The sequence below is a fragment of the Gallus gallus genome, chromosome 11, assembly GCF_016699485.2.
Source record: "Gallus gallus isolate bGalGal1 chromosome 11, bGalGal1.mat.broiler.GRCg7b, whole genome shotgun sequence".
Classification (NCBI taxonomy): Eukaryota; Metazoa; Chordata; class Aves; order Galliformes; family Phasianidae; genus Gallus; species Gallus gallus.
The window spans coordinates 10,673,476-10,699,008 of record NC_052542.1 but is presented as its reverse complement, the minus strand read 5'-3'; the positions used below and the strand labels follow the sequence as shown (position 1 = coordinate 10,699,008).

At 40.8% G+C, this 25,533-nt stretch overlaps 1 protein-coding gene and 2 long non-coding RNA genes across 4 annotated transcripts in view; 1 reads left to right on the top strand and 2 right to left on the bottom strand.

Moving 5' to 3' along the window:
- WTIP (WT1 interacting protein) overlaps positions 1-15,830 on the top strand; it is a 74,093-nt gene extending 58,263 nt beyond the window's left edge. For both annotated transcript variants that reach the window (XM_001232878.7, XM_046899659.1), the window contains 5 exons: positions 4,319-4,381; positions 6,799-6,929; positions 7,958-8,009; positions 9,845-9,913; positions 11,661-15,830. In XM_001232878.7, coding sequence (XP_001232879.3) covers positions 4,319-4,381; positions 6,799-6,929; positions 7,958-8,009; positions 9,845-9,913; positions 11,661-11,813 — 468 coding nt within the window. In that variant the 3' untranslated portion in view covers positions 11,814-15,830. The remainder of the gene's footprint in view (positions 1-4,318; positions 4,382-6,798; positions 6,930-7,957; positions 8,010-9,844; positions 9,914-11,660) is intronic.
- Positions 339-11,750, bottom strand: LOC121106551. The gene is made up of 2 exons (XR_005839067.1): positions 11,620-11,750; positions 339-10,063 (listed from the first exon to the last, which is right to left on the bottom strand). It is a non-coding gene; the product is annotated as an uncharacterized LOC121106551 (long non-coding RNA).
- A 525-nt stretch (positions 15,831-16,355) lies between the features above and the next one.
- On the bottom strand, positions 16,356-25,312 carry LOC112533300. The gene is made up of 5 exons (XR_005839066.2): positions 23,870-25,312; positions 20,845-21,149; positions 19,640-19,835; positions 17,688-17,865; positions 16,356-16,497 (listed from the first exon to the last, which is right to left on the bottom strand). It is a non-coding gene; the product is annotated as an uncharacterized LOC112533300 (long non-coding RNA).
- Between the last annotated feature and the right edge of the window lie 221 nt (positions 25,313-25,533).

Below are 25,533 nucleotides of genomic sequence, written 5' to 3'. Positions count from 1 at the left end.
AGTGTGGGAAGTGGCCTGTCCCACTTGCTGCGTCCTTAGGAAGATAGTTTTTATTTAGTGTAATGGAAGCTGGTGTCAGCTGGTGTCAGAGGTTTGATTTTCCATCTCAGAGAGTATAAATGTTTGAGAGGTGAGCACTGGGATTAGTGCATTAGTATGAGAGCCCGTTGCTGCTGAGGGAGACTCTCAGAAAAAACAGAATACAGCTGAAAGGTAAATTATTTAAGTTGTAGCTTGTGTCCATTAGATACCTAATGGAAGTCACAGAGCAAATGTAGTTCTAGATAATTGCTAGGATGTTGCATTTAGGAGACTTGCAATTAAAATGCATTCTTCAGTCAGAGAACAGACAAATATTGTTTATTGATACGTTTAACAGAGTAACGGAATGAAAGCTTGGAAAGGGATTTGCTGTGCAGTATTTCTGGTAGATGTAAGTTTGAGGAAGTCTGAGTATTTTCGAGGTGCTGACTGCTGTAGGTTGGGGCAGGAGGGACCTTCAAGTTCCGTAACGCTGATACTGTTAATCTGAAGTGGACAAATCCAAGTCACATGCATTGAAAGGCAGTGTTAGTTACCAGTGGAATTCCTGGGTTTTGGCAATGTTTTTCACAGTCCAACAAACTCTGCTGAGCATAAAGTCCCACCTTGCCCAATCCACGTCCTTCAGCTGCAACTAAGTGGAAACGCAGAAACATGAAGATATGCTGCTGTGGTAGTGTTTCCTTACTGGCAGCAAGACAGGGCGCAGCAATAGGGGTATATGAAAGGTTTTCCGGCAAGATGAAGGGTAAAGTTCTGGACTGTTTTGCTTTAGATTAATCTCTGCCACCTGCTCGGAGGCTCCAGTATCTTTGAGTCTGTGAAGGCTCCATTTTGTTCAGTTCAGTTTAATCGCTGCATTTAAATGTGTGTGCAAAAAAAGCCAAAAAACCAAACAAAAAAACCCAACCATCTGCATGAAACCAAATTTGATATTCTCCCCCTCTTTTAATGTGACCCCATGAATTTCTTGCATTGTTGTGTCCCATGTACTGAGGGTCCCATGCAGAGCGCAAACAATAGAGCAGTGAGAAGACAGATGCTCTGCTAATGGGAAACCAAGGAGAAGAGAGTCTGTGAGGGATTACAGGCAGCCTGGGGTTGGAATACATTATTAGCATAGCACCCAATTCAGAAATTAGTTTTCAGAATTAAATGCCTACAGCATTTTGGCAAAAGCTCCTGATCATCCCTCTCAAAAGCCCTTGAAGCATAAAAGGGTAAGAATCTCACTTCTAGGCTTAACAGTCACATTCAGTGACTTCGCAGTGCTGTAGCAGTTTTTATAGCCTCATACCATTGGCAGTAACTGCTGTACCTACTGAAATGTAACCCACTCGATCTGTTTGCACAAACCTTTAGCAGGTTTTGAACATCCCCATCAAAGAAGAAAATGGGTCTGAATGAGATTCCAGGGTCTGTTTCCAGGAGGAGGGTTTTGTTTTATTGAGTACGTAACAGAAAGGAAGTGCATCAGTCTCTCCTTGGGCACAGTTAGGCATGTGAAGGAGAAGCAGTGACATGTCCTTTCAAAGATCTGACGTTGCCTAAGGTAGAAACTTGGGGTCCTGAAGCCCCTGTCGGGCATGCTTTGTTTTGTTTGTTTTTGCTTCTGAAAATCCTGATGAGAATATTGAACTTTAAATGGCCCTGGCTACACAACCAACATTGGTTGAAGGATTCAAGGCAGACAGGAGAAATGTTTTCCTACAACACTTGGTAGGATTAAACTCCATGCATAATTGTCCATTATACGTTCAAAATTCATTGTTAAATTTTTGCACATTAGACAGAATGGTTCATAAACCCTAGAATTTTCCCAGAAGGACACTATCAGTCCTAAGTATTTGAGACAGAAGGGGACTTGTTCTTCTTTTCGTTGACACAAAGACACTTAGAATGGTTAGGTATTTTTTGCCTGTTTGATAATCAAGGTGTAGTGGACAGAGAACAAAAGAAAAGTTCAGCCAGCTAAGTCTTCTACTTTATTTTTACTCTTCTGTTCTGGCATATGTTAATCATGTCCCGAGGTTTTCTAGAGTCTTATTTTAGTATAAATATGATTGGGGAGTTGGACTATGAAGGTCTTGATTCTTGCACATAAACTGAGATTTTGTTATTCTGAGAGAGAAATCAAGGACGAGGTAAATATGGGAGAAGACATCTGCGGCCAAACCAAGGAACCAGGAAAAATATGTTACCAGCCCTTTAGCATTTACTTGTTTTCTTTGCATTTTGGTAACTAGCATCTTTCTTCTAATCCACAGATGACAGTTAAGGATAAGGCTTAATTTTGAGCTTTGAATTTCAGAGCAATTATTTTATAACAAACTCTTTGAATATTTTTGTATATTCTTAATGAGCATCTAAAATGAATATTTGGGAAAGTTCAAAAATACACTTTTTGTCCTGGGTTCGTAGTGTCTGTAGCCTTTTGAGCATATTTGTCTGTTTTGAGGCTGGTCTGTATTTGTCATCTTCAGAGGAAAAAAAAACACATTTGAAAACTTTATAAAGTAAGCCTCTTTCTGTCTACATCTAGAATGAAACTGTATCTATAAACTGCTTTGTGTAAGAAGCATAGCTAGGATATGGCTTTCTCAGCTAGGATCTTGCCTATCAACCCATTAATTACTTCATTGTCTCACCTCAATCTGCTTTTCATGTCTCTAGATTATGAGGAAGAGCTGGTATGCCCAAAATTTCTTTTCTCACCTCCAGCTACGTCAGTAATGAATAATGATAATGAAGCCATTCTCTCATCTGCTGTCTGGAGCAAGTCACAGTTTCTGCCTTGTACACGCAAGGCTTGTGAAGCTTAATAGTAACCAACTGTTTCAAAGACAGAGGCTAATAATTTTAATTAGTATTTTAAGACTTTGTAAGCTCTGCTTCTAGAATGGTAAACGTAGCACAACAGCCATATCTGAATTCTTAAAGTTAAGAACAAACACCGCAGAGCTGAAGTTGACTGATAGGTGAGATAGAAAAAATTTAGAGATGATGATATATTGTTTACCTCTAAACGGCACTGCCATCATATGGAAAAATGGTGCTGCTGGTTTCCCTGCCTATTATTGTTTTCCAGTCCAAAGAGAGGTAAAGCACAAGCAAAGCCTAATTTACCAGCTGTCAGTAAATCAGGTTTCTGATTTGTCTGAGATCAGTGCTTTGATCAGAAAGAAAAAATAGCGTAGTTGTAAAGGGACCGTTTCCCACACCTGTGAAATATTTTAGCACTGCTATTAGACTCACTTCCATTTTGCAAAATCTTCTTAATAGAGTAATGTAGTTCTGAATGTGACAAATAACAATTCTCCTGTTAAAAACAAATCAGGGTTTTAATATAATAGGGTAAGTCATGTAAAGAGTGATTTTGTGTCAGCAAAACCTTTCTTTCTGACAAACAGTGTAATTTATGACAACCTAGTTAGCACTAAATGACATTAATGTGACCACTAAGCCATTCTCTTCCTGGGAAATAACGTTTTTTCTTAATCAATAGTTGGGTAAATGCTCCTTTGCATTCCTTATCAAACGACAGCCAGATGGTACCGGTAAATTCATTCCAGCAGGATTTTAGAATTATCTGGGTTTGAATTATTGTTAATCCTCTACTGTCTGTGCTGCCAGGACCTACCCACCTGTTTCCAGTAACTCTTGAGTTCGCAACCTTAGGAAATAGTCTAGCCAGATGGTTACTGAGGTACAGTGCAGCCAAGAAGCATCCCAAGCAGCGAGGCCCTTTTTCTACCTCAGTTAGAAGAAGAAAAAAGCAAGCATTTTGATACAAAAGCTGCTACTTGAAAGTGGGGAGGTGAACTCAACTGTTTTGTCCAGACTTGCACACCAGTTTCACTGCACAATTCAGAACAATGTCTTGCAGAAATAGCCGTGTCTGTATGCACTCCTCAACACTCCAGTCTCTTTTGCAGAAGTTTCAAAGTTTAGGATTGCATAAGCTATGTTCCTTAGTGTGGAGCTGTGACAACTGCCACAGCATCGTTTGCTGACTTTTCAGGCCCATCAAAGTGTTTGCAAGACCCTTTTCTTCATAATCACTTTGTTGCATAACAATAATAATTTTGCCTCCAACCTCTTGATCTGAAATAACGTGTAATCCCCTCACACTAACAAAAAGGAAAACATGGCAGCAAGTCTATTGTATTGTTTGCTGTCGTATACAGCACAGGATGGGAAACAGCATGATGTTCATGTACTTCTGCAGCTAAAATAGTGACTACTAATAACCCTATTCTTTCTGTTATTTCAACAGTATTCGGGTTTCCAGCAAACAGCAGATAAGTGCTTTGTTTGTGGACACCTCATAATGGAAATGGTAAGACACCTAAGCTAACTGTGGGATATCTTTTTTGATGTATTTTGGATAGTTAGACATAGTGCTTATTCCCTAGTCAGAATATCATTGTGTCTCCACTATTGTAAAGGTAGGTTTTCAAATTGAGGCAGTATTGTAACCTAAAGTATATTCATGCTTAATTGCTCTGAAGTACGTGAAGTTGGGCTTCTCTTGTACCTGAGATCATGGGATGCTATTTTTCTTCCACATGCCAGTTAAAAAAAAGAAATAAGAAAAATTGAATTTTAATACTAAAGGGAGAATATAGGTCACAGCTTTGTATGAGCATGGTAAAGAAAAACAAGTTGTGCTCTGGAAGACAAGAGCTCTTTCAGTGCAGTTGAGGTCTGGGCAAGGAAAGAGAGAGGAACACTAGCAATAGTCTTGAGTTTGTTGCCAGCTCCGTGACTTGCTTCTTGCTTTATTTACTTTCTGCCACTTGCTCTATGCCTGTTAAAATCCGTTATTTGCTACTGTGATTTGCAGGGAGACAGTGGTCAGTTACTTTTATAAGAAAACAAAAAGCTGTGGTTTGGGCCAGATACTGCTGGCATCCTCCTCCAGGTGAAAGCAGGATAAATTTCATCTGTTCTTTCTAAGAATAAATTTCCAAGCAAAGTGGTTTGCACACCAAAGAAGTGCAGATCACATGTATGTCAGTGTTTTCCTCTTGCTTTAAAATGTATACGAACGTTTATTTGTGAACGTAATAGAAGTAGTGATTACACTGCAAACACAGAGGTGCAGTAGGAGCTGGAACAGAGACTTCACTAATGAGAATTCTGGCGCATATCCTGGCACCACTGGTTGGACAAGGATATTGTTCGTTTTAGCCCAAGAGCAAATTTCTAGAGTTGTTTCATGCTGGGAGGGGGAGGGGTATCACAACCTGCGTGCTTTGAACTGGCCTTTAATTACAGGATGCCAGGCAAGAGTCTGTAATATCTTGTTGGTGGAGCTCAGTGGTTGGAAGCTTGGCAGGTCTGCCTTTCTCCCATCAGCAAGTACACTCCAAAAAAATGAAGCTGCTTTGGGAGCTCCAGGAATTAAGCAGTCTTAATTGGCTAATTGCTTTGTGTTCCTCCTTAGGATTGCGCAGACAGCAAACATGTCTGCACAGTCATGTTACTGGTGTGCAACTGAGCAACAGTGCTGCAGCCCCACAGGCTTGGGTGCAGCCTGAAACTGTTCAAGGACTGAAAGTGCAGTTGTTCTGTGCAAAGGGTGGCCGCACAACCACACCAGGCTAATAGTGCTTGTTATGTAGCTGTTTGGATAACAGTGCATGCCTAAAGACAAGTTGCATCTGGGTAGGAACAGTCTTGCAAATCAAAGTGTCTGATAACATTCACTGAACGGAGAGCTATGCTCCATGTCTTAGTTCCTGTTGAACTTTACCTGTAGAAAGAGCTGCAAGGCCACATGAGCTTTGTCAGTGGAGATTCTCCCTGTGCAGTCTATTAGTAGCTGCGTGCTGCTGCTAGCAGAAACTTTTTTGAAATTACCTCCCAGAGGTGGTAGTTACACCTGAAATGTGTTCTGTAACCTCTTGAGAGTTGCCTGAAGATGGAACTTTGTCTAGCCCTTCCCAGAACCTAGTCCATGAACTTGGTGTGCTATCTTTGATGGCCCTGTGCCATGCCACCTCTGCCAAGTGGAATGGATTCTGTAACAGTATTGAGAAGACTGCATAATAAAGGCTTCCTGTGAAGCCTTTAAAATCGCAGAATCACAGGTGTTAGAAGGGACCTCAAGAGATCATAGAGTCCAACGCTCCTGCTAACGCAGGTATCCTGCAATAGGCCACTAAGGTAGATATCCGGACAGGTCTTGAATATCTCCATAGGAGATAGGCAGTAGAGAAGGTCAGCATGGCAGTTTTGATTACCCATTGATACAGATTTTAACAAAAACTGATGGGTAACTGAGAACTGGTCAGTAAGTGTGGTGGAATGGGAGTGTTAGCAAAGGGACACCTATTTATTTGTCTGTCTTACTATTTTACTTTGTAGGTGCGAGTAATGGCTAATTTAGGCTCCTGTCACAGTCTGATGTGTTTTGTGAATTAACTCTGTATCCCACTCACTTTGACTGCAGCAGATTTTCCAAGTAGTCTTTGAAGCTGTGCTTAATTTCTGTTGGGCAGTATTGGCTGTGCAGAGCTAATACTGATGGGATTGTCACAGATCTCTGTCATTACTGGGAGCCTGATAGAAGCCCACAGAAATCAGGAACTTTATTGTTTTAAAAGGCCCCTTGCTGATGGAGCTCCAGATTGGTAATGTCATCCCAAAGCATGTGCTTCTCGCTGTCATTTTAAAACTCAGACAGAGCAGTATATGAGGAAGGATTTTGTGTAATTGTGCACCCATTTACTTTGCTCTTTGCCTCTTGAGATCTTACAGGCCCTTGGAAAGTCATACCACCCTGGCTGCTTCCGCTGCGTGGTATGTAACGAGTGTTTGGATGGAGTCCCCTTCACTGTAGATGTGGAGAACAATATTTACTGTGTCAAAGACTACCATACGTAAGTAAACAAATCCATTGCTTGGAAGATTTATACTGGTTAACTTACTGGTATAGCTGTGAGCCTTGCAGTAGATGAAGAGTTATTCCTATTTGTTCATCTGTCCCTCAGTGCTCTTCTCATACGTTGCATTTGTAAAGTGTTTGAAAGTTATCCTAGAACTCACTTGGTGGGTTCTGTGGGGAATTTAAGGCCCCAGTGAGGTTGAAAATGAGGTTGTGTCAGAGGACGTATTTCTCTGCTGGCTGCTTCTCTACTTGTTTCAGGACTTCTATTACTAATTAGACATAGCTAATTCTGCAGGTGGTGGTAGGTTCTGCTAGTGTCCACATGCTAGTGAGTGATACTTGGGAATATGTGTTACATCAAGTTAGACGGGACAGCAGACATAGAATTAGCAGCCAGTGTTAGAATGATCTTACCTTTACCTGATGAAGTTTCATTGTTTAAGTGATTGCTTTTGGACTCTTTCCTACTCATGCTCAAAGGCAATGTAAATGCTCTCTTTGCTCCAGCCAACCAGTAACTCAGCTCATGGAGCAAAAGGAAATCACTTTAAATTCAATTGTATTGGTCTGACTGTATTGTGAGAATGGAGTGATGTTGGCCCGATGTCACAAAATGCAGCTGTGGGTAAAACCAGTTGATCTATTTAGTTTACATGGATCACAGCTGAGATTGGTCCCTCTCCCATTTAGCATGTGAGCTGGTGACAGGCCCCAGGTCAGGAGCTACTATGCAGAATTTGAATGGCCTTATGAATAAAGAAAGATGAGAGAAAGGACATGTATAGGAAGAGGGCTGGATTGATAAGATTTGAAGGTCAAGAAGACCTAAGCAATAAAGCTGGGGTAGATACGCCTTTCTAAGTCTCCTTTTCCCTGAATATTGTTAAAAAAAACGTAGAGATGCCTTCAAACCCAGGTTTACATTTTTCTAAAAGGAAGGCATGGTTAGAATAGTTTTCCTGGTTCTACTTTTTGAAGAAACTTTAAATGTGATTTGAACAATTTCTTCTTGCACCCTAGGGTTTTTGCACCAAAATGCGCTTCCTGTAACCAGCCGATTCTTCCAGCACAGGTACGTGTTAATATGCACAGATTCTTTACAGAAAACAGCTGTTGGCATAAGAACACTTTCCAAGAACTTTTCCTCCTTCTTGCAGAATGTATGTGAGATATTAAATTAAATACAGTTCAGCAGTAATGTCACTCCTAAACATTCCCAGAGGTTGTAATAGTCATAGTGCTTACGTAGCATATTACTTTGTATCATTAGGGTGCTTTCCAGGTCTTAATTATGCTGTTATGAATCTTGTTTAATTGAAAGCCCTAACTGGGGCTCCAAGAACAATCCAAGAAGCAAAGCCCTGTTTATTTTTAGAATTTCCCGTTAGCTCAAGTAACAGTTTTCCTTGTCTGCTATGTTTGCATTTCTGATGTGCATCTGTTATGATGCCCAAGCTGGAAAAGACAGCTGAGGGGTTATCCTGACCCTCAAACAGCCACACAGCCTGTCATCTTGGAAGGTCACTATAAATAAAGTGGTTAAAGGGTGGAAAAGGAAGTATAAAAGTTGCCTAAAAGGAAAGCCAGATGAATGACTGCTGCTTGCAACCTCAGACCACTGTGATGGTATAGTTAGCACAGTAAGTAAGATTCTGGAAAAGATGATCCTTTTCTGCCTGTCCACAGTGATGTTCCATTAAACTCCAGCAGCTGCAGGACTCTCTGAGTTCCCTCTGCTCGTGTCACTGGCCAGCCTGATCACAAGAAACACCTTCAGCACCTTGTTTGTCCTCTCATCAGGTGCATATAGCCAGAGCGCACCTCCTGTAAGCTGCTGTGACCTAGTAAAGCCTGTGGCTGGAGCCTCTCAGTATGCCCACCTTTACCATTCCACATTATCCTACATTTGTCATTATTTGCTAAAAACCTTATGAAAGTTGAGCCAGAATCTCATGCCCTGCTGATGGTGGTATAAGGAATGAAGTTGCCATAGAGCTTTTCTAGTTTCATGTCTTACAAAATGATAAAAAAAATTAATAATAATTAAAAGAAGGTAAAAATGCGGTCCTACTGCTGACTCATCTGATGGTTAAGCAGGATAGACTCCGTGTTCTTTTCCACAGAGGTTTCATAGGTTAGTTCAAGTCTAGCAGTGCAGGTGCTAACCTGCCCGTGGCTTCTCTCAGACATAGTCTACGTCATATCTGATGCTGTAACCACACCTGGAACTGGAAACAATGTGGGTCAGCAAATTTAATGAGCTCTATCTTCAGAGGCATGGAAGTGGCTCAGGGAAAGGCTGTGAGGTTACAGGAAGGGTATGGGCAGCTTGGCAGGGCCTGGGACTCTGCAGGTATTGCACAACTCCACTGCATCTACCGTCACACTGAGGCTTTGGCCTGTGTGCATAATTACCTGCTGGATAAGTATGTAAATGACCGTAGGGTACATACACTGCCATGTGCATGTGCAGAATTGCTGTGCACCAGCTAATTTGAGGGGAACGAGTCCTAGAAAAGTCAGGCCAGAATGTCTACTAGGAATAGTGACCTAGTCATTATGTCATAGTGTTTGGTTTATAATTTGTTCAAATTCTTAGGTGCCCTTGGAAAATGATTTTATTTCAAGAGAAAACTGTATTTTGAGCATGAAATTTTAGCTACACTTCCCGAATTACCTTATAACCTATTTCAGACACCCACAGGACTGCTAAACAGGAAAACTGGTACTGCAGCACAGTGCATGGAGGGGCAAGACCCTCAGCAGTTACAGAGCTCTGTTCTACAAAAAAAGAAGAGCTATCCCGCACAGAAGCACCTTTCCAAAGTTATAGGTTGGGCACTGAAAGAAGATTGAGAAAGCACCACTTAAAAGCCCACTCTTACCTTTTCTGTGCTTCTCCAACAGGGATCTGAAGAAACCATCCGAGTAGTGTCAATGGACAAAGACTACCACGTGGAGTGCTATCACTGTGAGGTGAGTGTCGCAGAGGAGCTGGGCAGAGGCACTGGACAAGGCTTTGCTTACACTGAACATCCTCCCTCTGAGTAGGTGCATGACTTGCAACCCAGGGTGTATTTGCTGACTCCTGCATGCCTGGGCAGGTAGGGCTCTGCACAGTGGCTCCTGAAGAGAGTTGGAGGAATGAGTGCTAGCTGGGCTGCAAGTGGTGCTGCTATTTCCAGCAGTACCAAATAAGGTTCCTTTTTTTTCTTTTTTTTCTTTTTTTTTCAGTATATTAATTTAAAAGGCTGAGTTTCATTTTGGTGGGATTTTCTCCGTACTTGTAGATGGGAAGAGAACATAGAGGAAGTTTGGGTTGTCTTTTCCCTGATCTTTTTGGATACAGCTTGTGTGGCTGTGATCGGAGGAGGTTTGAACACATTTGCTTATGCAGGGAAAGACCTTCACCCTGTGCTGGAAAGCTCTTCCACGGGCTTTGTGTATTTCTGTGCTGAATGTGTTGTTTACTACATGAGAGAGGAGGGTATCAGTGACATTGTTTTTGTGCAGAACATTTAAACGTTTATTGGAGCAGATCAAGATCTGGGACTAGTGCTCTTGCTTCACAGGGAGAAAAGCTCAGTTGAGTATTATCTGTGCATCCCAGGAGTATGAGGAAGGAGAAAAACTCTTTAATTTGATATTAACCTTTCATGCAATCTAGGTCAAAAACGGTTATAAAGAGGTTTCCAATTGAAGGAGAAGGATAGCAAAACTCAAGGCATCCTGAAATGTATGTGAACCTACATCTGAGTAGCCTATGCACTTAGCCAGCTCCTTCCAACAGAGGTAGCTGATACCTCAAGATAAATTGGCATAGCACATTTCAGCATGTGGAGAGCTGTATTTCCCTCCCTTCTTCCCTCAACTATTGCTTTGTGCAGGCTTCACTTAAGATGACAGCTCCCTCCCCTTCTTTCTCAGGCTATTGATGTTATATTAGAATGTCCCAATGGGGGTTTATTTTCTGTTCTGTTTCATTATTCATTTCCCCATTCTCTTTCCAGTTTGAGGCAAATTAAGCTGCTTCCACATCTGCTGAGAATGGCAGAGTACATTTATGTACAGTAATCAGGGGGTTAGCCATGTGTTAGCAGGGGTAGGTTACTGCCTAATAGCCTCAAATTGGGCTCTCAAACTGTACACACCAGGTCACTGCTGTCTCCAGATATGCTAGTTCAGTCAGTACCAGTATTCTGAGGTATTCACACAGACACTTTGCAAATGTCCGGTTTCTATGAAATGTCATTTAAGTTGCCATCCACCATCTGTTCATTGTGCACAGTCAGTAGTCAAGCTTGGAAACTTTTCTACTTTTCTGTGTCATCTCTTCCTGGTGTGACAGCTTAACAGCTGCAGCAAAACCTCAATAGATTCTCATTCTAAAACTGAAATCCACTGAAGAACCGGACTTTCTTACTGCAGAAAAAGGAGTACAGTTTTAGAGAGTTTCTGTATGATTTGCTTCAACACTGATAAGATGAAGAGGAGTGGGGAAAAAAATGTTAGAATTGGGCTAGTATTGCTATAGATAGTCCTAGTAGATCTTAGTGATGTCATTTTGTGTAATGCAGGATAGTCAGGGTCCATCTACCATAAACTCTTCATGTTGCTGTCTTTTGTGGCAAGAGATAGATGGAGCTCTCAGGATTAATCAACACTGATCTAAGATGACCTACCTGAATCACTCATAAAACTGGGATGTATGTTTTTCTTCTAGGATTGTGGCTTGCAGCTCAATGATGAGGAAGGCCATCGTTGTTACCCATTAGAGGGCCACTTGCTCTGTCACGGCTGTCATATCAGACGCCTTAATATTAAATTGCCATCACATCCACCACCGAGCTATCCAATGCACGTTACAGAACTCTGAAAGACATTTCCATTGCCAGAAAGCTGTTTAAAAGAGAAGACAAATTTAAAAGTGACTTTCCTGTTCCTTTAAAGATGATATTCCAGTAATAACCATCTAAACCAGCTATTTATTTTTTAAATCAGAGGTAAGGGGTTCTTTCTAATCTTGTATATATGTGTTCCTTTATTTAGACATTTTCACTGAGACACCGTCTACTTGAACAAATAACGCGCCATTAAGTCATAACTGTAAGTGGCAGCATTTTTAAAACCAGAGGTACAAAGGGCTGTTCTGCACTCCTTGCTTACATTTCTTCAGTGGAGGTTTTGCCCAAGTAAGGAGTGCAGAATGAATTTCCAAAATTGAGCACCTTTATCCCATTGCAGCAGGCATGGTAAGATAAATGGTTTTCACTAGTTTCCTTGAAATCTGGTCTTAGAGAATACAAGTCTCACATTTTAAAAAACTTACATTCCCAGAATTAGTGAATAGGAAGCAAACGAGTGTTTTTACAATGACAGTTTTCAGATGGGTTAGATAATGGCATTCTGTGAAGACACATCAGGACAACTTTTCAACCTACATGGTTCCGTAGTGATCTAAAGACTAACTGTTAAAGAAAAAATGTCAAGGGTCTCGTAAGAAAACACATTACAGAAGAGTATATCCAAAAGAGCAGTACAGGCAGGGTTGTAATAATTGAAGGGAAGGTACTGAGCTCTGTAATTGCTTGTTATGTATAAGTGTCGCCGTAGCTTCAAAATGCATTCATATGAAAGTGATCATTTGGCACTTAGTAAACAATTCATCTTTAAATCTGTTTGGGTTTTTTTTGTTGTTGTTTAATAGAGTTAGCAGCCCCTTTCTATGCAAAGGTAAACTTGTCTTTATACTACTTGTTTTATGCAGGTTACCGTTTGTTCATTTGTTACCAACTGCTTTAAGATTATATGTTGAGACATTATTAAAAAGGAGGGGCTGTAGTTTTTTTATTATCTTTTCAGCTTTGTGTTCTTTTCTAGATGTACTTTTCAACAGATTACGGTGGTTATCTTCATTGGAAAAACAAATACAGTTTAGCAGAAATAATGATTTAGAGTCAAACAATTGAAACATTGATATTTTATAGCAAGTATTAGATGTACAGAGAATGTACACACTTTCATGTTTTGCATAAGCTGTTACAGTAACCTCAGAGCTCTGGGGAAATGTATGTCTTCCATATAGGAAGTTCGATGAATCTTTTTTTATGGTTTTTCTACCATGTGTTGATGATTTACATGCAAATCACACATCTGTATGGTTAAAAAATTCCTTGCATTCTCATGAGAATTTATCCAGCCTTCCTGAATTTATATTTTAAATAAGTCCATCATTGCTGTCTTTGTATCCAAAATTACAATAAAATAAAACTCTTCTGCTCCACAGGAAGTGGAAATACCAGACCAGATTCTCGGCATGTGTAAATTGGGACACTTCAGTGCGAGTTCTCAACATGCCGAGAATCTGCCCGGCCCATTCAGAAATGATCACGTTAAATTCAGCATGCAGACTGATGAAATGACTTATTTGGTAACACCATTGCAGTTTAGTTTCTTATGCTCCATTGATTTTTTGAAAGCCATTTGTGGTGCTCCTGAAAAAAGTACAAAGGGCATCCAATGGACACTAGTTCCTAAGTGGAATAATTAACTCCCTTAGCAGAATTTTTTGACAGTCTGGAATTTCCTTGGGGAGGTGGGGGAGAGCGAGGAGGCAGGAAAAATTCTTGTGAACGGTTTTTTCTGTTAGTAAGGAACAAAAACTATGTTTTCTGAACTTCTGCCAAGCTTCCTCTGGCCTAGATGAACCTGTTCTATTGAATGCTCTTCAGCAAGTCAGCTACTCCTTTAAAATGTAATTTTCTAATTAATATACAAGTTAGCGTGAGAGCCATGTTTTGTAGGAATTACTGGATAACTAGTGCCCTGTTTCTGCTGTGTGAGCTAGGAAGCCCCCTTCACAGAAGGGTAGAGATTGGCTGCGTACACACATGATGCCTTTGCAAGCATTACCTCTGTGTCCATAGTCACCAAACCAGCCTCAGAAGGAGGCAGAAGTACTGGTGCCTCTTGCCCAAACAGCAAATTCTAAAAAAAAGAAAAAAATGTCTTCAGTTGGGTTAAATAACTAGGTAAATTCCATTAAGGTTACTACAAACAATAGGAAATGGAAGATACAGCTTCAGGATAAACTTTTAGCCTGAGCTGCAATGTACTTTTCCATTTAAGGAAGCTGCTTTGGCCCACATCTATCTTTGAGGTATTTCTAATTGCTTGTCTTTACAATTACATATTAAAGAATTCAAATTAAGAAAACAATCATTAAAATACATAGACAATGTTTGGGTCTGTACCTGTGAGCAAGTCATCCCGTAGCAGTACGTGCTGTACACTGATGCAAAACCTTAAAAACCACTGTGGCCAGAGGTGGAGGTGACTCTGGCATTTAGCCTGGCCTTCTGCCAGTACCTTCCTCAGCACTTCCACCTCCAGACAGCAGCAAGGTTAAGTTTCCTGCTCAACATTACTTTTCAAGGGTCAGCATATTATCTAACATGTACATGTGATACTTTTTTTTTTTAATAATGATCATACTTTAGAACAGAATAATATTTAATTTCACATGTTAATTTGTCTTGCTTGTAGTTCTACTCAGCTCCAATGTGTTAAGTATCCTCACAGTGCTATACTGGAAGTTACAGTTTCAGTATAGAGTAAGAAAATTGTTTAAAATCAGAAAGCAGCAGTTGTTCCAGCATTTCCTACAGACAGGTGCATTTTGGTTTTGGATAATAAAGTTTGCTTTTCCAGCATTTAATATAAAAACTGGTGGTTGAGTGAAATTTGGCAGTTTTCAATCAAAGAACAGAGGAAAAAAATAAAAGCCAGTCTGAAATAATGATGTCTGCATGCTGCAGTGCTAGTGACAGCTTCTGCACATTTTACCTCCTGTCTGGGGAATTATGTAAATGAGAAAACTTCATTTAATTATTTTCTTAAGGAATATATGCTTAAATTAAATCAGTTCAACACAGATGTAAACTTTCTGGAGCTCATTTTATGACGTGGTTGTTCATCAGAGGCCTTTTTACGTTCTGTACTGTCAGAATATTTCCATAAAGTTAAAACAATACCAACTTGTTCTCATTTGCATCAGGAATGCACCTTACTGCTTTGGTAAGGTAGTCTTACCAAGTCCCTGCAGCACAGAGCAGTTCTAGGTGATTCAGAGTCCCTCATGCGCTGGAGGAAGCGTTCCAAAGAAAGGACCAAAATAATAACTGAAAAACAAAACAAAAGAATGCACTCAGATAATTGAGCTTTCAGAAGGAGTTTGTTTGGGTTTCTTTCTATTTCTTTTCACTTGTGTGCACGTGTGTGTGTATGTATAGTTTGTAAGGTGGAGCTTCAAAAGGAAAACATGGTTAGAGGAGCTCTTTAAGACCAGAAATTCCAGAGTAGTTAAGTAAACCAAAGCTCTAAAGGAGACAAAAGCTGCTTTCTTGTGTTTCAAGGAAAGTTTAAAAGTTTGTCATTCATCCTGTAACTAATGCCGTAACTAGAGTGTATAATTTGACTTAAATTAAGTTTTCATTTGAGAAATATTTTCATTTTCTTTAAAAGAATATAGTTTTCTTCCAAGAACTTGGACCAACATTGATTTTTATTTTGTAGGAAATATATAAATTCCCTGTTTGTATATCATGTAACTAGTTTACATGTTGAAAATATACATTAGTTTAACTATTTTTGTATATATCCTTGTAAAACTTTCAAATGTGCTTCTGTCTTTTAGTCTTCAGAATTACTTGTGGTTTTGTGTTTCAGTGTTTGATTCCCTTGATTGTTGAAGAAAAATAATTGGGAAATGTAGATTTATTTATCTAAAGAAGAAGCTTGCTATCACCCTAAGTTATTTAATATTAAAGTCAGACGTTTCATTTAACCTTAGATGCTATAATCTGCTTTTTTCAATAAAGACATTTTCTAGTTATCTTTGATTTTGCAGTTCATTGCATAAGTAATATATGTTTCTTAATCTAGGTGGGCCCTAACACCATTTTCAGGAGACCCTTGTACTGCCTAAAGAGATGCCTCATTGATATTAATTTATAGCAGCTGCATGCACGAAGGATTTTGGTCCTCCAGTGCAAGTGTTACTAATTAAGGTCTAAAACATGCCCACAGCTAATATTTTGCAGCTGCACTTAGAAAAGAATTTAGCCACTCTGGCAATTTTTAATTAAGCTTTAACCAGTCTGGATAGCTCACATGCAGGCCAGTCAGTATGGAGGAACACTCCCTTTTCAAGACTTTCATGAGATCTCAGAGCATTTCAGAAGAGTAGTACAATCCCAGGCTATGAACCTGCATAGGTCTTAAGTGCCGAGACTCTCGTTTTGGGAAGTTTCTCAAATTTTTTGCAAAGTCATAGTAACAAAGAATCTGTGGCCAAAGCTCTGATAGGATCAGAAAGATGCTTTTTTTTTTTTTTTCATTTATATACACATTTTACCTTTCTGAAGCTCCGCCTCCAGCTTCACAGCACAGTTGGGCATGTTTACCACACACACAGCAGACCTGCAAGAGCAGTTAGATCTATCAGGCAAAAGATGCATCAGCATGGTATTTCCTCATCAGCTGTGGCCAAGAGTGGATGCCTGGAAGAGTTGAAGAATAAGGTTTTTTTCCTAGTTTCTGTATACTTATGTTCACTGAGTTTCTTTTAAATTCACCTTGTCATTGTCCCATCCCTGTGGATGCTTTCCCCCAGTGACTTGCATCACGTGTTCACAAGTGGCTACTTCAAGTGTGATGCCACTCTCTCCACCAGGGAGGCCTGCTGCAGCTCAGCCACGTTGGCTTTTGCAAAGTACAAATGACTTCAAATTCAGAAATGAAACTTAGCTGTTGTATGAAAGCCACCAGTATTTTGGTAAATTCTTCTTCTACATAGAACAGAGGGGGTTACAAACAATTGTTTTAGGGACACAGTCTACACTTCTGTGCTTTGAAACAGATGTACTGCACGTCTATGAGGACTTAAAAAATACATGCTATTTTCTCACAATTCTAAATAAACGTTCAAAGTGAGCAATTCATGCTCTCTTTGAAGAAATAAAAAATATAAAGACCGTCTAACTCACAAAGCATTTTAACAGCACATCACCACGACTGGCACAAATGTAGTCAATAAAATCTAGGACATATTCATAACACAGCAAGTATTTATGCCAACCCCTAACTAGCATGGTTGAAAAGAACAGAACATTTAAAAAATACTTATTGCCCCCTCCGGGCCTCCTTGCAGGAAACACATGCTGGAAAATGAACATACATTCACTGCAGAGAGAGCATGAGTCAGGACCCAGTTCCCAGAGGGGAGCACCACAGAACTCTGCAGTGGCATGTGTTTCGCTGGCATCTAAGCCACAGGGCAGCGTACCACTGGAAACTGCTACATGATGCATGGCTGCTAATCTGCTGACATGCAGAATATTCAAGAGTGCTTTGCTAGCCCTGCTTTTCACCTTACCAGCCATTCCCAGGTCTGCAACCTTTAATTTGCAGCTCTAGAGGTAAACAAGGATTTGCCAAGTCTCCCAAGACTGAACCAAAGACACTGGCTATTGACAGGGACCATTAGGACTGTGTGGACTAGACCGGTGCGTCTGCCTTCAGCTCACATCACTGTTACTCAACTTTTAGTCATCCTAATTCATAGGCTGAGGAATAAGTGAGGACTCAGAAGAAGTGAGGTTGGACAAGACTTCAGGAAGTCATCTGATGTGACACTTGCTCCCCTCCCAGAAGGCCCAAAAGCAAGACTAACCTTATATGTGTGTAATACCTTAAATATTCCCTTGGGTGTGTCATTGAGGAAGCTGGATTTGCAGGCTCATTCCTACCTCTACTGCATTTTCTGATCATCCCAGTTTGACAGGTATTAACAATTTGGTGTTATAGGTTTCTTTCCAAAACACCAGCTGTCTGGATCACTGCTGCCCATACTTTTAACTTCACACCAGCTAGGAAGAGCAAAAAGATTGCAGAAGTTAGCAAATGAAGAATGACAACGAATCAGGGCTCTGCTGAAGGTGATAAAAACCAGCTTCGGGGCTAAGAAGCACTTCAGTTTGCACATTTTAGACTAGTATGGCTTCTTTCAAAGGCAATGTCCCTGAGGGTGGTGAGGTTTTTTGTTTTTTGTTTTTTTTTTCCCCTAAGACATTCCAATTTCAATCACTGATTTATTTACATTAAACTTTGGAACATGGCAACAGACATCTCTGCTTGTGAAATTCACTTAAAAGCAAAAGACAGGATTCTACAATTACAGCCTCTCTCCCATCTGAATGTTTGGACCTCATCACTCTGAACAGGGGAGCAACCTGCAGACTTCTTCCTGCTTGTTGCCCAACTTGCAGCATTCCAAAGTACAGAATTTGGCTCAATTTGCCAGACTGTGATCCTGCTTGGTGCTACCAACTCCTGCCTGCAATCACATACAGATAAGAAACTTTAAAGGAGGAAATAATATTTAGCAAGGATCCGGAAAAAGTCAGCAAGAGCTGCTGGATGTTGAGCAGGACACATCATCATTAATTTTTTCTATGTGTCTAAGCTAGACGTGGAAGTGTCACCCATTAGGCAGTGACTTCTTGCTTTCCGGAAGAATTTGCAGGCTCTCCCTCAGTGACCACCTCTGGGATCATCATCACCACAGAACTGAATTACATGTTTTTAAAGCTATGAAGTTAACCACCATTTTTTGGCAAAATTACAGAAGAGTACAATTTTTTTTTTCCCTATTAACTATTCATGTAAGATTCTATGGCAGCGTTCAATGCACAGTTCTCACCTTCACTTAACACTGAGATAGCAAAAATAGATTTTAAATTGTTTAATTTAATTATTTTTTTGTTTTATGCTAGCATATTCTGCTGTATCTGCGTTTTTCTTGTCCTGTCAGTTTTTGTCCCATTGGAAGAAAATACTCAGCATATATCACAGTACTCACACATCGTGTAGGAGAAGTACAAACTGAAAACTGTAAATTTAAGAAACCATACAGAGAGCTGGCTTGCCAGAAGTGTTAAAGTATCTATCTAGCAATACATTTAAGATCAAATTCTCAAAGATTTCTGTCACAGATGAAAAAAATGCACAAAAGCCCATATCTGTATGTACGTGTCTGGGGCAGTCAAAGAATGAGTGCTGCACTGGTTAGTTACAGTGATTCAAATAAATGGACTATCTAAAAAAAGCAGCCTTCCCTTTAAAAATGAATGTTAAAGCCAACTGTAAGATTAACTGATAATTACTGGCTGCTCTGGCAAGGCAAATGAAAGCCAGAGGCACCCCTTGGTGCTTTCAAAGCACAGCAAGGAAACACCGTGGCATGAACTGTTCCCAGCTAATGAAAATAAATGTTGCTCTGATAAAACCAAGGAAGCTGTGCTCATTCATGCTAAATGAGCGTCTCTCATCCTATGCAAGACAAGGCATTAAGGATAGCAAAGAAAACTACTGTATTCATCTGTGTCCTTTACCATCTAAATCCTGCAGCTGAAACTTCACTGAAATACAGTTGAAATAAACTTTGCTCTTTGAAGGTCAGTTATTACATGGCTGTGGTCTCACCTTAGTCCCTAGTCTGTAAAGTTCATACACTGCACGTAAGGATGGATGCAGCAAAGGATTGGAAAACATGAACAGTGTGCTTGGCAGGGTGCAGCAACAGGCAGAGAGCTAGAAGAATTGCCTGCGATACCTGCAAACCGTGCATTTAACTGAACTTACCTCTAGTAGTCGACATAGATCCTGGAAGATTTCCACAGAGCTTCCTTAATAGAATGAGGTAAAAAGGGGCACTGGTGTCCTGCAGCAAGAAGCGCACCACCATCTTCCGAGATGATGGCAGTGGTAGTGCTCCTCCACACCTGGCTATGCCAGGGAGTTCACCTGAGAGTTGCTGCATTTTTTCCTCCGCTTCTTCCTACCTCAGAAAAAGAATGGGGGAAAATAAATAAATAGATAAAGCTTTCTACACCATTTATTTCTCCATTCGTCTCCATTCCTTACTTGGACATTTGCTGGCAAGGGAGAAGAGGAAGGCTTTGCCCAGCTGGGCTCAGGGCTGTCGCACCTTGGCACAGGATGCTTGCCAGAGGCTACTCTATAACACATTAATTTTTTTCATCAAAATGACTAGTCTCCATTCAACAAACATTATGGTAACTTTAGATAGATCCTATTGTTCCTAGCAATGTCTTACTATTTAGAATAGATCCCTTGCTGTCTAGATTCACAAACTATAAAAACTACACCTACACTTCGTTTGCCCCTTTGTTCTTCTTTTGCCCCACTATACCACACTTAATGGTAAAAGCGACAGATATTCAGCTGCAGTTGATTATTAATATAATTTTATTCTCTATTTAAAAGAAAAAAAAATGTTTATAACCTTTTCGTCTTTAACATACTTTCCCAGCAACCAGCTGGTAGCTCCTCTCTTACCCACAGCACATTTTCCAAGCTCTGAATCAAAAACATATTCCAAAAAAAGCAAGAAAAAAACAACTATTTAAAAAATGAATAAGCTTTCTGCCAGGCAACTGGCCAATTATTTTCCAGAAGTACCATCAGAATGAGGATAAAATAACTAAAAGGTCTATGTGGAAAAGCTCATGAGCAGCACAGAAGCAGCGCAGTTGTTGCTAAAGAATGCAACATTGCACCCTCCAAACTGAATCAAAAAGAAGGAAACTCAAGGAAAACAAAGTTTCCTTTAAATGTTTCATTTTAATTCTGTAATGTAGAGCAGAAAATCTGCTAAACCAATGGCAGTTGCCAGACAATGCTTCGATAAAGCATGCTGGATTTCATGATATAACTTAACCTTAAGTTTGATTTGTTTTTTCTTTTGCATTAATCATAACATCTTAAAAGCTGAAATCTTTTCCTTTTTTGACAAGCCAAAAAATAATATCAATCTAGGCACCTACCACATTGCACTGAGTAACTTCAATATGATCTTCCCCAAAAATCTTATGGCTCTGTTTGCACCCCAGGCCTAAGGATCTCCAGCAGCTGAACTTGCAGGCTGAGCAGGTACAACTGGGGAACACGAAGCTGGAGGCTTGCAGTTTTCTGAGCTTAATCTTCAGTTGCAACATTGCATATGAACATGCAGCCCCCCAAAAAAGCAGATCTGTAGAGAGGATACTGCAGGGATTCAGCAATGCTGACATCTTAAACAGGAGTAAAGAACAGGTGAGCAGGACTGTACATAGCTTGCCAGCTGCCAACCCTGTTTACAAAGGAACAGCAAAATGAGTCATTACTGGTTGTTTCACCAGCAATAATCATCTGCTTCTGCCAAGAAGCGTTACAGAGTATTTTAACTGTGTCCCAAAAATCACTCTTTGGAGACAGGTGATAACTCTGACACACAGGTACGTAACACATTTCCTTGTGCTTTGCTGTCTGGCAGCATACATTTTTCTTACTCCCTTTCCAGCTGAAATGTACTGAATATCCTACTTTACCATTGCAAAAATGCTCCCAGTGCAAGCTGCAGATACACACTCAAGGACAGACAGTGGAGGAGACAGGAGCAGGGCAGGTGAACAGAACACCGGCTGCAGCCAGGCTACAGCAAAACACCGGGACAAATGTCCTGTGCTGCTTTTGGTGGCAGCATTTTCAAAGACACCACCACGCAGCCTGCTACAACAAATCAGCCTCATGAGCACAGCAAGAAGCATCCTTCCTGAGCTTTGTTTCTCAAGTGAAAACAAAGTTGCAGACTGTTGAGCTAAAATCTGAGACAGCCAGAAGTGAGGAGAGCCAGAGGTGACCTGGCCAGTGGCTCAGTGTGAGGAGCAGATGGCCACCACTCCACTTCCTGCATGGTGCCAAGTGCACCAACTTCGAAGGACATGGGAATGACACCAGAGGATGTTTTTCCATTGGAAATATCAAAGTTATTTCAGACAAAGATACCCCTAAGGAACATAGAGCCTCGCTCTGCAAGCAGCACAGCCAGCTACCCAGCCACCACAAAAAACAGGAGAGCAGCATCTCTAGCCCCTCTCCTCCTGTTCTAACACAGCTGATCAGAGCTGCAGGCTGGCACATTTCTCACCTCATGAATTCTGAAGGAGATCAGTAATTAATATCTCAGAGGAAGACATCCTCCTCCTGAGCTGTGCAATGCTGTCATACATCACAGTGAACTCCAATAAACTCCACTGCAGTGAGTTCACTCAGGTTTGGTTGTGCAACTGTTTGGGCTTTTGGAGCTAATACAAACACATTTTAGTTGCCGTTCGAGATGGCACTTCCTGCCCTGTCCCTACTTGACAACAGATTTTTCAGTCATTAAGAATGTTCTGCATGCACAGAAATATCTCGGGTTATTTTTCCCATAATCAAAAGAAAACAAATCCCAGAGCAGCCCTAGCAGGCCGCTTCCGGCCAGCACTGCTGTGCCCCCAGAGACCCATCATGCTGCTGCTGACTTCAGAGGGCAAACAAGAAAGTTTGCTTTCAGTATAAAATTAGACGCTAAAACTGACTTTCTTTCCACCCCAAAACCAAACTCCTGCCCAAATACTTTTCCACTAAACATATTCCAGGACAGTAATTTTAATGTATATGAGTGGCTTGGATTGTATTAAGACAGTTTATGTTCTTTCCACACTCCCCTCCAGCTGCCAGTACACTTTGATATGTTCTTGGCCAACACACCTCTCAGCAGTCACTTTGAAGCAGCTGTGATACAGCTCAACCCACATTATCCGGTACCAGGATGCCCTCTGCTACTGTCTGCTTGCTTCACATGCTTTGTCTTACAAGGCCTTCTCTTATTATAAAGAGTTGACATTTAGAAGAAAGTGCAATATTATCTACCTCATTATCCTCCTATAAATCCCACCCTAACCCTCATCTGCTGTGATGTCTAAACAAGCTTTGCCATTTAGACTTACTAATGATCTATGGCTACCATCCTGTACCTTCCATCTCAAATTAGGACAGTCAACCTCTGAAGGCAAAAAGCTATTTATTTCTATTATTATTATTGTTACAAGGAAGACATCCCTGCAACCTTACACTACATGTTTATGAGTAAAAGCCACCAAATCTTTCAGCACTGCCAAAATCTCCTTGGCCTGATGTAAAGGCAGTTCTGCTATGGGAAGTATTTGTCTACTGATGTCTGACACTGAAAGCCATCCTAGCAAAAATCTATCAGAGATATCCTTAACAGTAGTGTGCCCACAGTAGATTTACATTGCTTAGTGTAAAGAATTTCACAAGCAGTTCACAACGATGTACCCAACTAGTCTTTTGCTTCCCCCATCAAACAGAATAATATGGGTGAGAAAAGTGCTGGCCACTCTCTGGAAGTACTGTTAAAAGCCTCTGAAATGCTTTGCATTTTTGTGATGGGGGCTTTAGCAAGAGATCACCATTGACACTCCCAGCCTTGGGTCTACAAGGTCAGGTGAGTCACTGCAACATCTTTTCACATCTGATCAAGTGTCCAAAACTCAAGTTCAAGTACTCCTGCACATTACCCTTATGTGCTGAGGATCCTCATACAAGAGTTTTCAACAAAAGCAAGCATGAAACAAGGCTGTAAAGCAATATAGTTTAAGCATTTAAGCAGAGTTATAAAAAACGTGGGGCCTAAGCTAACCCTATGCTACCCACCTACAGTACTCAGCACAACAGAGATATGGTACGATGGCTATGTCCTCTCAAAACTTGGTCCATCAGCAAGTCCTTCAGCAAAGCTTACAACAGCTCTTCAGAGCCAGCAGAAGTCAGAGACCTACCAGAATTAGTTGGTGCAAGGGCAATGGGGAGCACAAAAGGGCCTCCAAGCAGCATGAGCACCTGGAAGCCAGTGATTAGCTTACAAAAAGAAAAGGCCCTCATTCTTTGATTTTCTAGCATTAAAACAAACAAACAAAAAATCTACTGATAGAGGGAAAATGCAGAAGTTTTTCTTTTTGTCCATACCTTAACTTTTTAAACGTTTCTGTCCAGGATGCTGCAGAACTCCATAGAGCCACCTAGTGCTGGAAAAAATCACTTGCCAACTCCTGGGACTTGTCCTCTGCAGTCCCATAAATACTTGGGACTAAGTGTCTGGCAAGGAAGAACAAAAGCCAACTCTTTGCAGAAGTCAAGACCCTGCACTTCCAGTTATGTGCAGCAGCAAGTCTAAGAACAGAACAGCCCATGAACTGTGCATACAGGAAAAGCATTTTTATCCTAATAAACCAAGGGTAAGAAGGACATCCTGCAAAAGACATGGCGAGTGACCAGGGATTCTCAGGCAGTTATTATCTGTGGGACTTCTCCTCTACACTGCTGGCCTAAGCCGAGCAGTGAGTAAATCTGATTATTTGTAAGGGTACCTAAGCTGCTCCCCTTACCCTACAGGCCCTCCCAGCTCAGGCTCTCCAGCTACTTCGCTATATTCTCTTCCTATCTGGGAATCTCTCAGATTTGCTTTTTCTCAGTGATTCCTTGCCATCATAGGGCCAAGACTTCCTGTCCTCATATCCAATCGTGGCTATGAAAGAATCAGCATGGTGTGCTCCCTCCAAGTCACTTGCTCCTTTGCTCACACTGCCTCCTCCCATGTGCTGGCACAGACAATCAAGAAGCCATGCAGTGGACCAGATCAGGGAATCAAACAACTGATCTGTATAAGAACTAATCCAGCAAAGAAATTAAAAAAAAAAAAGGAGAAGAAGAAGATGAAGAAGAATAAAACCAGTTGGCACCCAGATAGATCAATTACCTGATGCTTGTCTGGGAAGGAAACCAGGAGTAATAAAGGGTGAGCATTCAGCAAATGACAGCCTAAGACATCACTTCTGCTCTGGGCAGAAGCATCCAACAGGAGAGTCAAGAATAAGACCTGCAGTTCTTCCACCAGGGCATTGCTCTAGTTAAAGACAGGTTAGTTAACACCATTCTTTAAAGCCATTCCTTCCCTGCAGTTTTCACTGTTCTATGCTCTGGAAGCACGCAGTTTGATGTCAGACTGGAATACCCAACTCCAACTTATTGCCCCCCTCCCCACCCCCCCCAAACTGGAGAGGATTTTGCCATGGAACTAGCGAGCTGGGCCTTTGAGAGATTTTGTTTCTTGTTCTCTGGTTTATAAGGGAAACTTGAAACAAATTAAAATTATTCTGGCCTCGTACTAAAGGTCACTGTTGAGGGGAAAGATGACTTGTTTGGAATTCAGTCAGGAAGTTTAATACAAATAATCCAGCTTGAAGTTCTGTGAGAACAAGCCCCAGCCAAAAAAAAAAAAAAAGTGCTGATAGAACTGACTTCAGTTCTTAATAACTCCTTTCCAAACTTTCCAACCGTTTTTTTCCACTGATAAACCCAGAAGCTTTCAAAGCTGCCATGTGAATAACTATTTAGTTGAGGTGTGAAAGAGATACTATTTGTACCTTCTCAGATAAAACTAGGCCTCATCAGCAGACTTAAATAGGAATGAGCAAGGGAAGAAATAAAAGGTGTGAGCTGCCATGCAGATGGACTGCATTATACAGCATCTCCATTATCTGTTATCGAACATTAGGCTGCAACAATCCTTGTTCAGCCAAGTACTCATGCCATAGAAAAGAGAGAGCAGCTGAGACAATCCAACTATTTGT